At 38.9% G+C, this 12,339-nt stretch overlaps 1 protein-coding gene across 1 annotated transcript; it reads right to left on the reverse strand.

Annotated features, from left to right (window-relative positions):
- Positions 1 to 1,202: 1,202 nt before the first annotated feature.
- On the reverse strand, positions 1,203 to 8,535 carry SPIC (Spi-C transcription factor). Its single transcript, XM_066550905.1, has 4 exons — positions 8,430 to 8,535; positions 6,685 to 6,797; positions 5,646 to 5,754; positions 1,203 to 1,630 (listed from the first exon to the last, which is right to left on the reverse strand). The coding sequence occupies exons 1-4, from the start codon at positions 8,533 to 8,535 to the stop codon at positions 1,203 to 1,205; spliced, it is 756 nt and encodes a 251-aa protein (XP_066407002.1).
- Positions 8,536 to 12,339: the final 3,804 nt, after the last annotated feature.

Genomic DNA, 12,339 nt, shown 5'->3' on the forward strand with positions numbered 1-12,339 from the left:
CCCTGTACAAGTAAACAGGAGTCACAGCAAAGGGCAACTATCAAAATCAACAAGTTTCATCAAACACATCAGCCCACCATCCATAGCTCTCCACAGAAATTAGTTTTGTCTTTATTAATATCCAGGCCTACACACTGCAAAATGCAGAAGTTGGAACTGAATGCAATTGAATGGAAATATTGCAGCACAACAGACAACTCCTATGAAGATACAAGTTGATCAGGTAACAGAAGTATGAGAAAAAGTAGATTTATAGGTATTATCCTAACATAAGCATCACTATTCTCTTTTTGCCTAAATTTAGTTCTTCTTCCCCAGGAAGAGAGTGTAAAATTACTGAGCCTTTCAGCTGCATTCCCATTTAGAAAAAGAGCTAGAGAAGCGAAATTTTATTTATAAAGTTATAACACCTAAAATAAATGGCAAAGCTGTATTTTTTAGGTCAGTACAGAACTGCTGGATAAAAGTGAAACTCCTCATATTACTGGGGGAAGAACTGTACAAAACTTAATAAAAAATTAATCAAAAGCACAAATCCTTTATTAACTTTCTCATGGTCCCAATGAATCCACTGCCAACAGTAAAATGTGCACCTGGCAATCCTAATACCACATGTCAGGATCTGTGCTAAGATATGTCAATTTAAGTGATTAAGGATTAACAACTTGGCCAACAGGTGCACCCTCATGTGGATTCTATCAGTCAGCCAGGCATTCACTCAGAAAATGTCCTTTTATAAAGAACTTTGGTGAAAAAAGCAGACAGCAGCTTCATGCAGTTGGCAAATCTCTTCCCTTTCTAGCTTAGGGATGCAGCAACCATGGTACAACATCACCTAAATTCTGATGGTAGATATGCATAAAACTTACAGTGAGTGTTGTCACAATGGGATCTTCAATGTCCACTAACAGACAAAAGCCTTGACCCTATTCTTGAATATATCAGCTTGAAACTACAGTAATTCCTTTGACTAGCATCATGGAGAATAGAATGAGTTCTATAGATGCTAGATTTCTTCAAGAGGCAATGACTGTATATCACTAACTTCAAAAGGAAAAAAAAACCTAGGCCAATATAATTTTTTAACCTTTCCTCTTCATGTGTTTGTATGAAATCTTAAAGGAAAAGCTATGTAGAGGGAAGAGTTTCTGTGCTGGAAAGTATTGCAGGATAACAAAGGCATGTTCATGTGACAGGCAAGTCTAGCTGTTAGCATGCTGTAATGCATAACCATTGTTGTACATGTAATTATTGTAACTGGTCCAGTCATCTGCACACTGATATTCTTGATTAGGCTGAATGTAGGGATGATAAATTGTTTCTTTTCCCAAGAAATAAGCTGGAGCAAGTCTCTTTAAAACAACAGCACTGAACTGGTACGTCAGCTTCCTACGGATCTTAATGATTTCACCTGTTCTTCCATAATTCCTCAGTGCTCTGGCCATTTTCTGGTAAGTCATGATCTTGCGGTTTCCCTTTCTTTCTCCCCACAGTTCTGCAAGTTTCTCCTTGTTTTTGGAGACAAACTGGAAGACACCATTTGGCTTATCCACCCATTGGATGCAGTTTGCCATTGCTGGATCATAGAGAGACTCATGGAGGTATTCAAATAGTCGAAGCTTTTTTCTACCTGTAAGAAATAAATCACAAAAGGTCAGAACAGAACTCGTGTGTCACTGTCATATTTTCTGAAAAATCCCTTTGCCAGGATTTCTTCTCCTGGGAAGATGAGAAGCCTCAGCTTCTTCTGTGTTTGCTGCTCTGGAATGTAGTCTGGAGATTGTTTGTCCAAACTTGTGAATTTTTTTTCACCTAATGACCAATCATCATCAGCTGGGTTGGACTCTGAGGAGTCAGTCACGAGTTTTTCATTATCATTCTTGTTAAGCCTCCTGTCTGTATCCTTCTCTTTCTTTAGTATAGTTTAAGTATAGCATTCTTTAATATAATATGAAATCATAACATAATAAATCAGCCTTCTGAGAACATGGAGTCAGATTCCTCATCTCTCACCTCATCCTGGGGACCCTCACAAGCTCAACACTTGTGCTTGTTTTAAAAGATGAGCAGTTGACTTTTTCCTGGAAAGGGTCTTACAGGCAAAAGCAGAGCTAAACCTAATAGGTTGTCCCAAACTAAAAGATCGGTATAGACTGTTCAGTGGAAAACCAGCAACAGCAAATGGAATCACAGAGATGTGAGCAACACAGAATGGTGGGAAGGGACCCAGAAGGATCATCAAGTCCAACTTTTAAGTGAATGGCTCATACAGGGATCAAATCCACAACCTTGACATTATCAGCACCACACTCTGGTTCTGAACAGATCTGTGGTGACAGAAGGGGATTTGGTCATTAGAGCTTCAAGAGCAGGTTATGTGAGGATCCTGACAAATATCTGGTGACTTCACTGTGTGGTAGGTGTCAGAGACATCAGTCTGCAGGCACATTCTGTGCAGATGCAGATGCACACTCAAGGAATTCACAGTAGGAAATTAAATCCTCAGAGAGGGCAGGAAAGAGGTTCTAGAGAGCCAATCTGAACGTTTGAATAAATGGTTTCCCTGTTTATTCAAAACTCAGAGATTTTGAGATGGCTTGGTTTTGTTGGGCTTGTTTCAGGAATGTTTTGGTGATGCAAGGTAGTCTGTGATATAAGAAAGGGTAGGTGGGTGAGCAGGAAAAGCAGGTTAGTTTTAAACCAGAAACCTCATGTAAACAAGGAGGAGATAGATCTTCTGGTACCCTGTGATATTGTAAAAATCTGCAGAGTGTCAGTTTGCATTCCCATGCATTTAAAGCAAGCTTGGTACTGAAATATTTGCCATTTAATTAAATGCTTCTCTCCACAGGCTCAGTTCTTAAACTTCAGTTTCCTAGTGAAGCTTATTTAGTTTCACTTAGATCTTGTGGATTCTACTCTATGAAGTATTTCTAGTTCCCTTCCCAAAGCCAAGGGTGATCAAGAAGCTGCTGTAAGGAGGAAGAATTTAAGATTATCAGACAAAGAGGAACATTTTGCAGAAGAGAGAATCTATGCAGAAGAACATCTTCCACTTTAACCAAAGTGGAAATAAGCAGCTGCACCTAAAGTTCATAAAGTCTTGTCTTGTGTGGCTATTTTAAACTAGGAACAGGGGAAAAGTGACAGTTGCTAAGGAACACTGAGGTCAAGCCAAGACATCTGTCAGGGATGACAGTAACTCTGTATCTGGTGATAAGGAAAGAGGAGAGAAGTAACAGTCAGATTGGGAAGAAGAAGAGCCTGAAATCAGAGGTACTTTCCAAAAAATTAATAAAGTTTCATTATCTAAGTAGAAATTGGCTTGAGGCCAGAAGGACATATTCTACTAGAATATGTCTATATACACAGAGGTTACTAAGAAGCTTAAAAGGAAACCCATGAAGGACACTGCCTTGTCACAGTGGGCACTTCTTAGGAGGTGCCCCTCTTAGGTCCCCTCCAACCTGAATTATCCTACAAACTAATGGTAGAACAAACAAGACCAGGGGAAAATCCATGGACTACTGTGGACTAAATTTCTGCTGGAACAGAATAGTGTAGCCATGTCTGCAGCAGCACTTGGTTTAGTGCTGTTTGGCCTCTCAGTTCAGTGGTCATTTCTGCCCAAGTTTTTATTCCTAGACACGTCACCTTTAGCTGATGTCTCTGTTGGAGAGGGATAATTTGCTCTTACGTGTTTGTGCAGCTGTGTTTCCAGAGCCCAGCTGTTATCCCCAAAGTGCTACACACCAGTTTGAGATGGGCTCAGTTAACAGACCTCTGAACTGTATCTCATTGCATAAGGCACTGATGTTCATTTTCAGGCCCTAAACATCAGTCTAAGCCAGCAGGTGAGTGCCTGCAGGCTTCTTATGTGGTATTGGAGGTAAGCAGGTTCCTCCAGAAGGTGTTTCAGAGCATCTGCATTACATTTCAGTGCTGAATGGTCCTGAAGCCATCTAATAGTCTCAGGGAAAATGTATCCAATTCAATTCTGAAGGGCCTCTCTCGACTGCCTCCACTCCACTGAGCCTCTCTCTCCACTCCACCACTGAGCATGAGCTCAGATCATGGAACGGTTTTGTTCTGAACTGAACTGGACTCTTTTCAGAGGAAACCGGTCTCAAAAGATGCTTTCCAAAAGCATATCTACATCAGTGTACCCTTCAGAACTTGTGATCAGCCTAAAGAATGCCCTAAATAAAATTCTGTGAAACACTTTAAACACAGGATTTGGGCCCTCGGTGCTGATGGTTTTATCTACAGATCTATTCCTAAAAAGCCACACTACTTGCTAGTGTACAGAAGATCTCTTATGTCTCAACAAGAAACTAGGAGGACTAAATTCATTCAGTACAGTGAAAATAGTCCCCCAAATCACAGTTTCTGGCAGGAACATCACCATGGACACAAAGAAATCTGTAAGAGGACATAAAATGACCCCATAAGAATAGTTAATCACTCTGCAAATATGTGCAGGTTGTCTTCTGAAAAAGAAGATTGATGACAGTGTATGAGAAATAGCAACAGGAAATGAAGTTTAACAGAGCAGTAATAACTGAAGTTTAGATCAGATACTGACATGTAAAATTCCCCAATGCAGCCCTGGATAAGACTTGGAAAAGCAACATTTCTGTATTTGAAAGGTTTTCATTTGCAATGGTGAATTTCAGATATCTGAAGTAGAAAACTGAGAAACAGAGGATACTCTTCCCACCATTCCAAAGAGTCTACGGTAGCAATAGCAGTAGTAGTAGTAGTAGTAGTAGTAGTAGTAGTAGTAGTAGTAGCAGTAGTAGTTATTAAACAACAGAGACCACAGTGTTCAGCATCAATGGGCAGAGACACCACCAGAAACTGACACCATGTGGTTAAAGCTGAGAAAAGGGGATTTCAAAAAACCAGCTAAATCAGGAAGCTACTTCAAAAGGCCTCATGGTCAAAAGTAGGTACAACAGCTCAGAGTTGAAGCTGTGAAAATCTCATCCAGCAGCCACAGAAAGGATGCTGAGGCCCTCCCCGCCAAAAACCCAAAAAATGAATGCAATAAAAAAAATGAAATACTGCAATGACAATGTCACACAACCAATTCTTTGCAAAATAGATATCAATTCAAGTAAACTCAACCAGAAGGAGAAGGAAAATAGCCATAAAAATGCTATTTTGTCACTGCAAGTGACAAAAGCTGAAAGGTGGTTTGCAAAGTTAACTAAGGCAGGCATAAAATCTAGCATGCAAAAATATTCATGTATGTGAAAAACCTTTAAGAAAATTACTGCATGTTGGGCCACATGAAATAAAATGTATGGTATAAATGGATAAAGATGTTACTGGTAGCTAGATTTACTTCTCTGCATCAGACTTGCATATCAGACTAAATGATTTGAAGTGAAACATATCTCTGGTTTCGTTTTCCATGTGCTAAGCAATGATGGAATAGTTTAATAATAGATTTATAACTTTTATAATCTTACAAGATTTAGCAGATGGAAATTGAACACTAGTATCCTAGTCACTAGTAAATGTTCTTTTTTTTTTCCTGTTGAAACTTTAAAAAAATAGGTAAAGGAGAAAGCTTGATTTGTTAAGAGGTTTTTTAAAGTAACATAAATTACACATCAAGATATGATCTTTTTACAGACCTTTCCCTGCTTTTGGCTGGCCAGCAGCAGCATGCATCACTTGACTTTCTGGAGTATTCTGCAGTGTATGGTACACAGTCTCATCTGCATAAAAATCCGCTGCACTGTTCTTCAAGAATGAAGACAACAGAAAGTTACTAATAGAGTACATTCTCTGAATAAAAAGAAACTTTTGGCAATTAATTGCCTGAAGCCTTCAAAATGCAACTTTTCATCACCTCACTCATGGAAGACTTTTCTCAGCCATGAAGGCACTCAGTGTAGTGTACCAGTAACAAGCAGCACTAATTCTTGTCCAGGGACAAGAGCTGCCCACCAGAGGAGAAGCTGAGAGGGAAAACAGCACAACTGCATCACCCTGGACCTTCAACCCTGCTGCTGGAGCCAGAGCAGGAGCAGCTTTCAGAGCTAGGAAAAGACAAGGGCCACCTGGACAGTAGCCCCTACAGACTCTGTGGTTCCCATGCTGTGTTGTTGTTAATCTGCTGGGTTAAAATGAGCTTTTGTGGAATCTGCTTCCCTGAAATTATCTCCCCTGCGAAATTCATTTTCCATCACTCCTGGAGACAACACTCCCAGTGCTTTTAAGAATGTACATGGACTCTAATGGCTGAAGCTGTGCTCAGATAATGCTGGTCTTTCCAGAACTTTTAGAACAAACTGCCATTGGAGAAATCAAAGTCATGGCTCTTTTTCACAGTGACAGAAGCCACATCAGCGTTGGAAGCTGTTGTTCTCTGCCTGCTCCCAGGTAATACAAAGAAGCCTTTTGTCCTCTAACTAATTCTCTAGTAGGTTTGCTTGTTAGTTGTCATGTTATGTGAAGAACCACAGAAGAGCATCAGAAGCAAACTGCTGACTCCTGAAAAGACATTATTAATCACATTTTGCAAGTATTTCCCAAGGCAGTTTCATCTGAATCATGCCTGGCCAGACCAAATTTCTGTTAGTGTTAGCATAATGATTTGTATCAGAAATCCCAAATGAGCAATTAGCCTTCCAGTTATGTCTGACTCTTATTAGAAGTGAGTTCACTCACAATCACGTTTCTCCAGCTGTACCCTTGCTCCTCCACAGATGGTGCTGCACAGTAACTGGGGCTTGCTTGGAGGTGGTGGTGATGGTTGATCACAGTCAGGCAGTTTTTATAACCTGGGAATTAGGGAGGAGGGAGCAAAAACCAAGTGAGTAAAAAAGAGAGAAGAAGGAAAAAAGAAAACCACAACAGCAAATAATTTGACGTGGTGTGCTGGGCCTGTTAAAAAACATTTATCCTGTGGCTGCCTTCTAGATAATAAAGTGTCCAGAGCCACATCAGTAGGTTATCCAGCAAAATCTGTACTGCTGCTGCTGATCCCACCCTTGGGCTGTTTCTTCTAGCCCTCAAAAACATGGAAAAATGGAAAGCAATTTTTAAAGATAAAATGTTAAATATTTCATAGCATCATAAAATTTTTTAGTTACTGGGTAACTGAGGGCCATACAGATCACCAGACATAGGTGGTGGTTATCCAGTATGAATTGGATAAATATAGGCCATAATAATACACCTAGAAAGGAAAAGGGACTGTCAGGCAGTTCTGCAGGCCATTATTACAATGCAAGTCAGAGTCTCCAGGGGTGAATGAAGTAAAGGAGCATCAGAACATCTGCAGTGCCTGAGAGAATGTCATAGAAGGAACCCAAGAACTTGTGATGCTTAAAGAAGCAGAGGAGAACACCAGACTAAAGACATTTGAAAAAATTACCTACTTCAAGTGGTCAGAAGAAGATATTGGAGGGTTTGGGTATACACCTACTGCAAGTGGAAATGTGGGTGCAGCTGGGGACAGACTAAACACTGCATTGCAATGGTTTAATAACTCCATCAGCCCTAACAACATATATAAGGAGGAGGATTGCAAGTAATTAGATACAGTGAATCTTCCAGCATGTGTAAATTACTAATGCAGTGGAGCCAAAAAATTGTTAACAGCTGAAGATACAGCCCTACTGGTCTTATTTACATTTCATTTTATAATAGATAATATGTAACCCAACTTCCTCATATGAAAGGCATTTCACACAAAAGACAGCAGGTATTTTTTTCTGGGCATAGAGGGTTTGTGATGTAGCCTCCTATTTTCCTTTCCTTACATTTCTGTTTACAATGTAAAAACAAAAGCACAAATTTTCAATTTTATAGTAATTTAGTTACCAAAACCTTGCCAGAACTGGAAGAATTTACAGCTTCCTTGCATTGTAGGTTTTGTAAAGTATATAACTCTTGAAGTCAAGAAAAACAGTTTTCTATTAATCATCCAGACTCAAATGATCATTCCTGCATTAAAATATATAAAGTTATTATTAGTGCACAAAAAATTAAATGAGGAAATTAATTTCACTTGCTGGTCTTTTTTTTTTTTTTTTTGCATTGAGATTCATGGCATAGCAGAAGGGCATTTTGAAGTTAAAGCATTAAAACTGGGAAAAGGCTGTTGCACAACAGTCTTATATCCTCTGATTATAGGAAAAGTGAGCTCAATGCACCTGGGCTGCTGCTGGGAGGAGGGTAAATGGGGCCAGTCCAACAATTTTCTTGTGCTGTGACCTGGAAGATATTCCCCATACTGGGCAGTACTCATGGAGGGGTAAAAACCCTCCAAAAATTTTCCTCCTTTTCATTCTCCCAAAACATCCCATTAATCCACTTTTGGGAAATTACTCCCCCACCTGTATGTTTCAAGAGGTGCTTTCCTGCAAAAAAGGAGCTGGGAAATGAATTAGAAGAAGGGTGTTTGTTACCTGGTGTACACTGCATTTCTCTGTCAGAGTGCTGCTGCAGCACTTCTAGAGCATCTTCAAAAGCCTGGCCCAGCACGTCGTGGTCAGGAAAGCTCTGCAAGAACATTTTGCTGTCAGGACCCAGAAAAAAAAGCAGGCTGGTTCTTGTCAATCATCCCATCCTATTCATTATCCTAAATAAACACAGTGATGCTATAGAATACACATCCTCCTGGAACTGATCTCTGGCAGGCACCAAGGCATCACCACAATCTTTTACTATTATGAGAAAGTTCTCACTCCTTTGAGGTCAGTGAGACAATTCACACAGGCAACATTATTCAACTCTGTCAAATGTTTCAAGGTTCATTTCCTTAATTTGCAAAAGATGTTTACATAAAGGGTGTTACTGCTGGTGGAGAGTTTTATAGTCTGTAATACAGAGATGTTTGTATCACTTACATAACATCGTTTATGAAGGCAGAGTTATCTTTCAATAACATTGACATGACAAAAATAATTACACATAATTTCTGAAGCAGTTATGCAGAGAAAATGCTACACTGTGCCACTACAGGAAACCAAGTGTGGATTTTCAGAAAACTGTTAATTACCATTTTAGAACACCTTGTTATAAAAAGCTAAAGACACCCTCAAATTTGAGTTTGACAGAGTCTTATGCAGCATGTTTGAAACACTGAATAATGAAAGAGAATATAGGTGTTGTAGACTTACCATTATTTAGATATCAAGACTTGAATCCTGTTTAAAAGAACCAATATTTTTAATATTGTACTCTTCAAAAAATAATAATTCTCTGAGCATAAATTAAAATAACTAAATGGAACAACTCAGTATTGTTTCCAGGTACAGGGTAAAATATTTTTAATAACACAGATAAAATGTATTTATTATTAGAAGCTGATAATTAATTTAAATTAAATACTTGTGACACTGTATTTTTTTTAATCTATTTTTTTAAAAAATAAGTTTACAGTTTCATTAATGCTACAACTTTAAATTATTATCCACACCATCGCAAATACATTTTAAAGGCATTATAAAGTGAAAATGTGTTATTGTAGACATCGAGTTATAGTCAACATAACTTCTAATTTGCCCAAGAAAATCCTAACCTACATTAAATGTATGTGTTTAAGTCCCTTTGGTTCACAGCCAGTTGAAACAAGTTTAGAGTTTTTTTCTAATATAGATTAGCATATGACTGTATATGAACATACATAAACACTCCGACTAATTGTGAGCTCCAGAGGCAAATTTGATTGTTTAATAAACAGTGTCAATAGACACATTTTCAGCCAGTTTAACACAAACAATATTGCTAAGAAACATATCTTTAGTGCCTCCTTTTAAATTGATATTTCTTAAAGAAAACCATAATCAGATTTTTTTGCCTTGCTGATTTTTCCCCCATTATCATTTACATTACTATTTCAAAGCTGTAAACATAATAATCAATATATCAGTATTTTACTCATTAAATACTTGATTATTGTGTGTGATGTTTCAAAATACAAACGAGAGACAGGATACACAAATATTACTGAGGAAGCATTTTATCCAACATTAACCATGAATGTTCCAATCTGGGAATTTTGCCTCAGGTGAGTATGTTATAGGGTACAGTCAAAATTTGCATAAGTGTTTTTAAATCTTGACAACTATATGGTGGAATCCTAGAACTCACTGAAATCAGTGGGATATTTCTCTCTGAGGATAGTGCAATAAGTATCTGAATAATCTCATCCAAATCTGTTCTAAAACCAGAATGGACAATGTCAATCTGCAATGGTGGCCACAGATTCCTGGGGCACAGGGCTACAGAAATTAAAGACAGGAATCTGCTTTGTAAAGATCCTCACGTATTTTCCCCATAATTTTAAGTAATTCACTTTCCTTAAAGTGATTTTTTCTAACTCAAGACTCCAAACTGATACCTTGACAGAACATTTACAGCCACCTCAATGCTTTGCAAAGTCTTAAATGCACAAGTATAGTCAAGGTACTGTTGAATGGTCATACCACTTACACCAATTAATTCATACCAAAAAAGAAAAAGGCACACCTTTAGTAAGCTTAAAAAAAAAAAAACAAAACAACCTGGGCACTTACCTAGAAATTCGGTTCCACACACAAAACAAGAATCTGTCTGGTTTTGGAAATGAAAGAAAGACTGAGTTCCCACAGCAAAGGGCTGGCAAAGGGGCTGCATTAAATAGCTGATTTTAGGGAAGTGTTTTGCCTAGGGATTTTTTTGAGAGTATAGGTACAGTAAACTGCCAGCATGTCCCTTCATTCTGCACAAAAGAGGGTGATTTATACTGAAATAAATAAAATTAAGTGTTTTAACTATTGTCCAAAACATGTGGGGTTTAAGCACCGGGAGAGATTCCTTTTGTCTATGGCACCTTCTAACAAATCTGTCACTGATATCGTGGCAGGATGAATCTAGGGCAGAATTCCACATCCCTCATCTGTCCCACACAGACTGCAGTGGACTTTGAGCTTTTATCTGAACCTTCTTGGTAGCTCAGTGTAAGGAGTGGACCAAACTAGACCTCAAAATAAAAGTTTGAAGGAATTTCAGAGTTCTGCTTCAAGGCTCATGTTTGTAGCCCATGCCCAGCATTCAGAAGAGATTCAGACAAGCTGTAGTTGATGATCTGCCAAACACTTTCTGAGCAGCTCCAAGACATGCTGTTGCATCCTACAGGAACAGAACTCTGTGTTTTTCAGCTCAGAGCTTCTTATTGCTGACAAAATCTAGTCTGTGTCATAGCTCTTTCCAGCCAAGTCTTTTAGAGGCACATTTTGCAGAATTTTCTTGGCATTTGCCACAAAACTGCTGTAAAATAGTAATCACCTCTTACATTATTTATGTAAATTCTCTCAACCAAGAAACTGGAAAATAACTAGACTTGTTAATAAAGCTCAGTGAAAGCAGTTTGAAGCCACCAACCATTTCTGCTGGTTTCACATGCAAGCTGCCTTTTCAAAATTTGCACCAAAAAGTTTCAGGATATATTTTTTTAGTGAAATACATTAATATATATGTGCATCTTTTTTTGAACTTCAGGTTCTATTTTGCACCACTTCTCTCGTCTGACTTGGGCCTATAAAAGAAAATTAACTGGCAACCAGAGGGGACAAGAAGGGAAAGTGACAAGGAGAGAAAAAAGGGAATGAGGGAAGAGCAAAGTCAGAGGACTCGGAGGTGCTCCATAACTGAGCAGCCACACCACCAAAGAGATTGTGGCCCACAGAATGACCACAGTGGAGTAGAGGAAAGAAGCAGCAAGAAGGAAGTAGTAGTGGAAGAAAAGGGTGAGAAACAAGGAGCAGCAGAGGGAAACCACAATGTCTTGACCCCAAACCCCTGTGCCACTCATTGCCTCACCAAAGGAACTGAGTATAACCTGTGGAAATAACAAGAGGGGAGGAGATGTGTCTGGAGTGCAGCTGAGCCTGGGAAAGGGGAAGGAAAAACATTTAAATGTTTATCTTCTTTGCTTCCCAATACCCAAATCAGCAACAAAATATATCAATAAGTTATGTTAAATTCCCAAAGTGCGCAAGAAGCAGTGAGAGTGTGCTGGCTGCATGCACTAAAAAGAGGGTGAAGGTCAAGAGATGAAAGCTCTTTTGGTGGTTTTTACCACCACTAAAATGATCCATCTTCCCAAATCAAATTGCTCTGTCAGAAAGTTCTTGTTTCATGTGAGAGGCTACAGCAGAAGGTAGGCAGGTCAGCAAAAGGTTTGTTTTCAGAGGAAATGGGAGAGTGCCGTACACGGCACAAACGCACAGCATAGGAACAAGAGCAAATGCTGCCTTGTAGGGGAGTTTTCAACTCTGCAGCCCCTAAGCTCTGCAGCCCAGCATTGAATCTTTGGCCCAACACAGTCTTAGA

This window comes from Molothrus aeneus, chromosome 5 (genome assembly GCF_037042795.1).
Source record: "Molothrus aeneus isolate 106 chromosome 5, BPBGC_Maene_1.0, whole genome shotgun sequence".
Taxonomy (NCBI): domain Eukaryota; kingdom Metazoa; phylum Chordata; class Aves; order Passeriformes; family Icteridae; genus Molothrus; species Molothrus aeneus.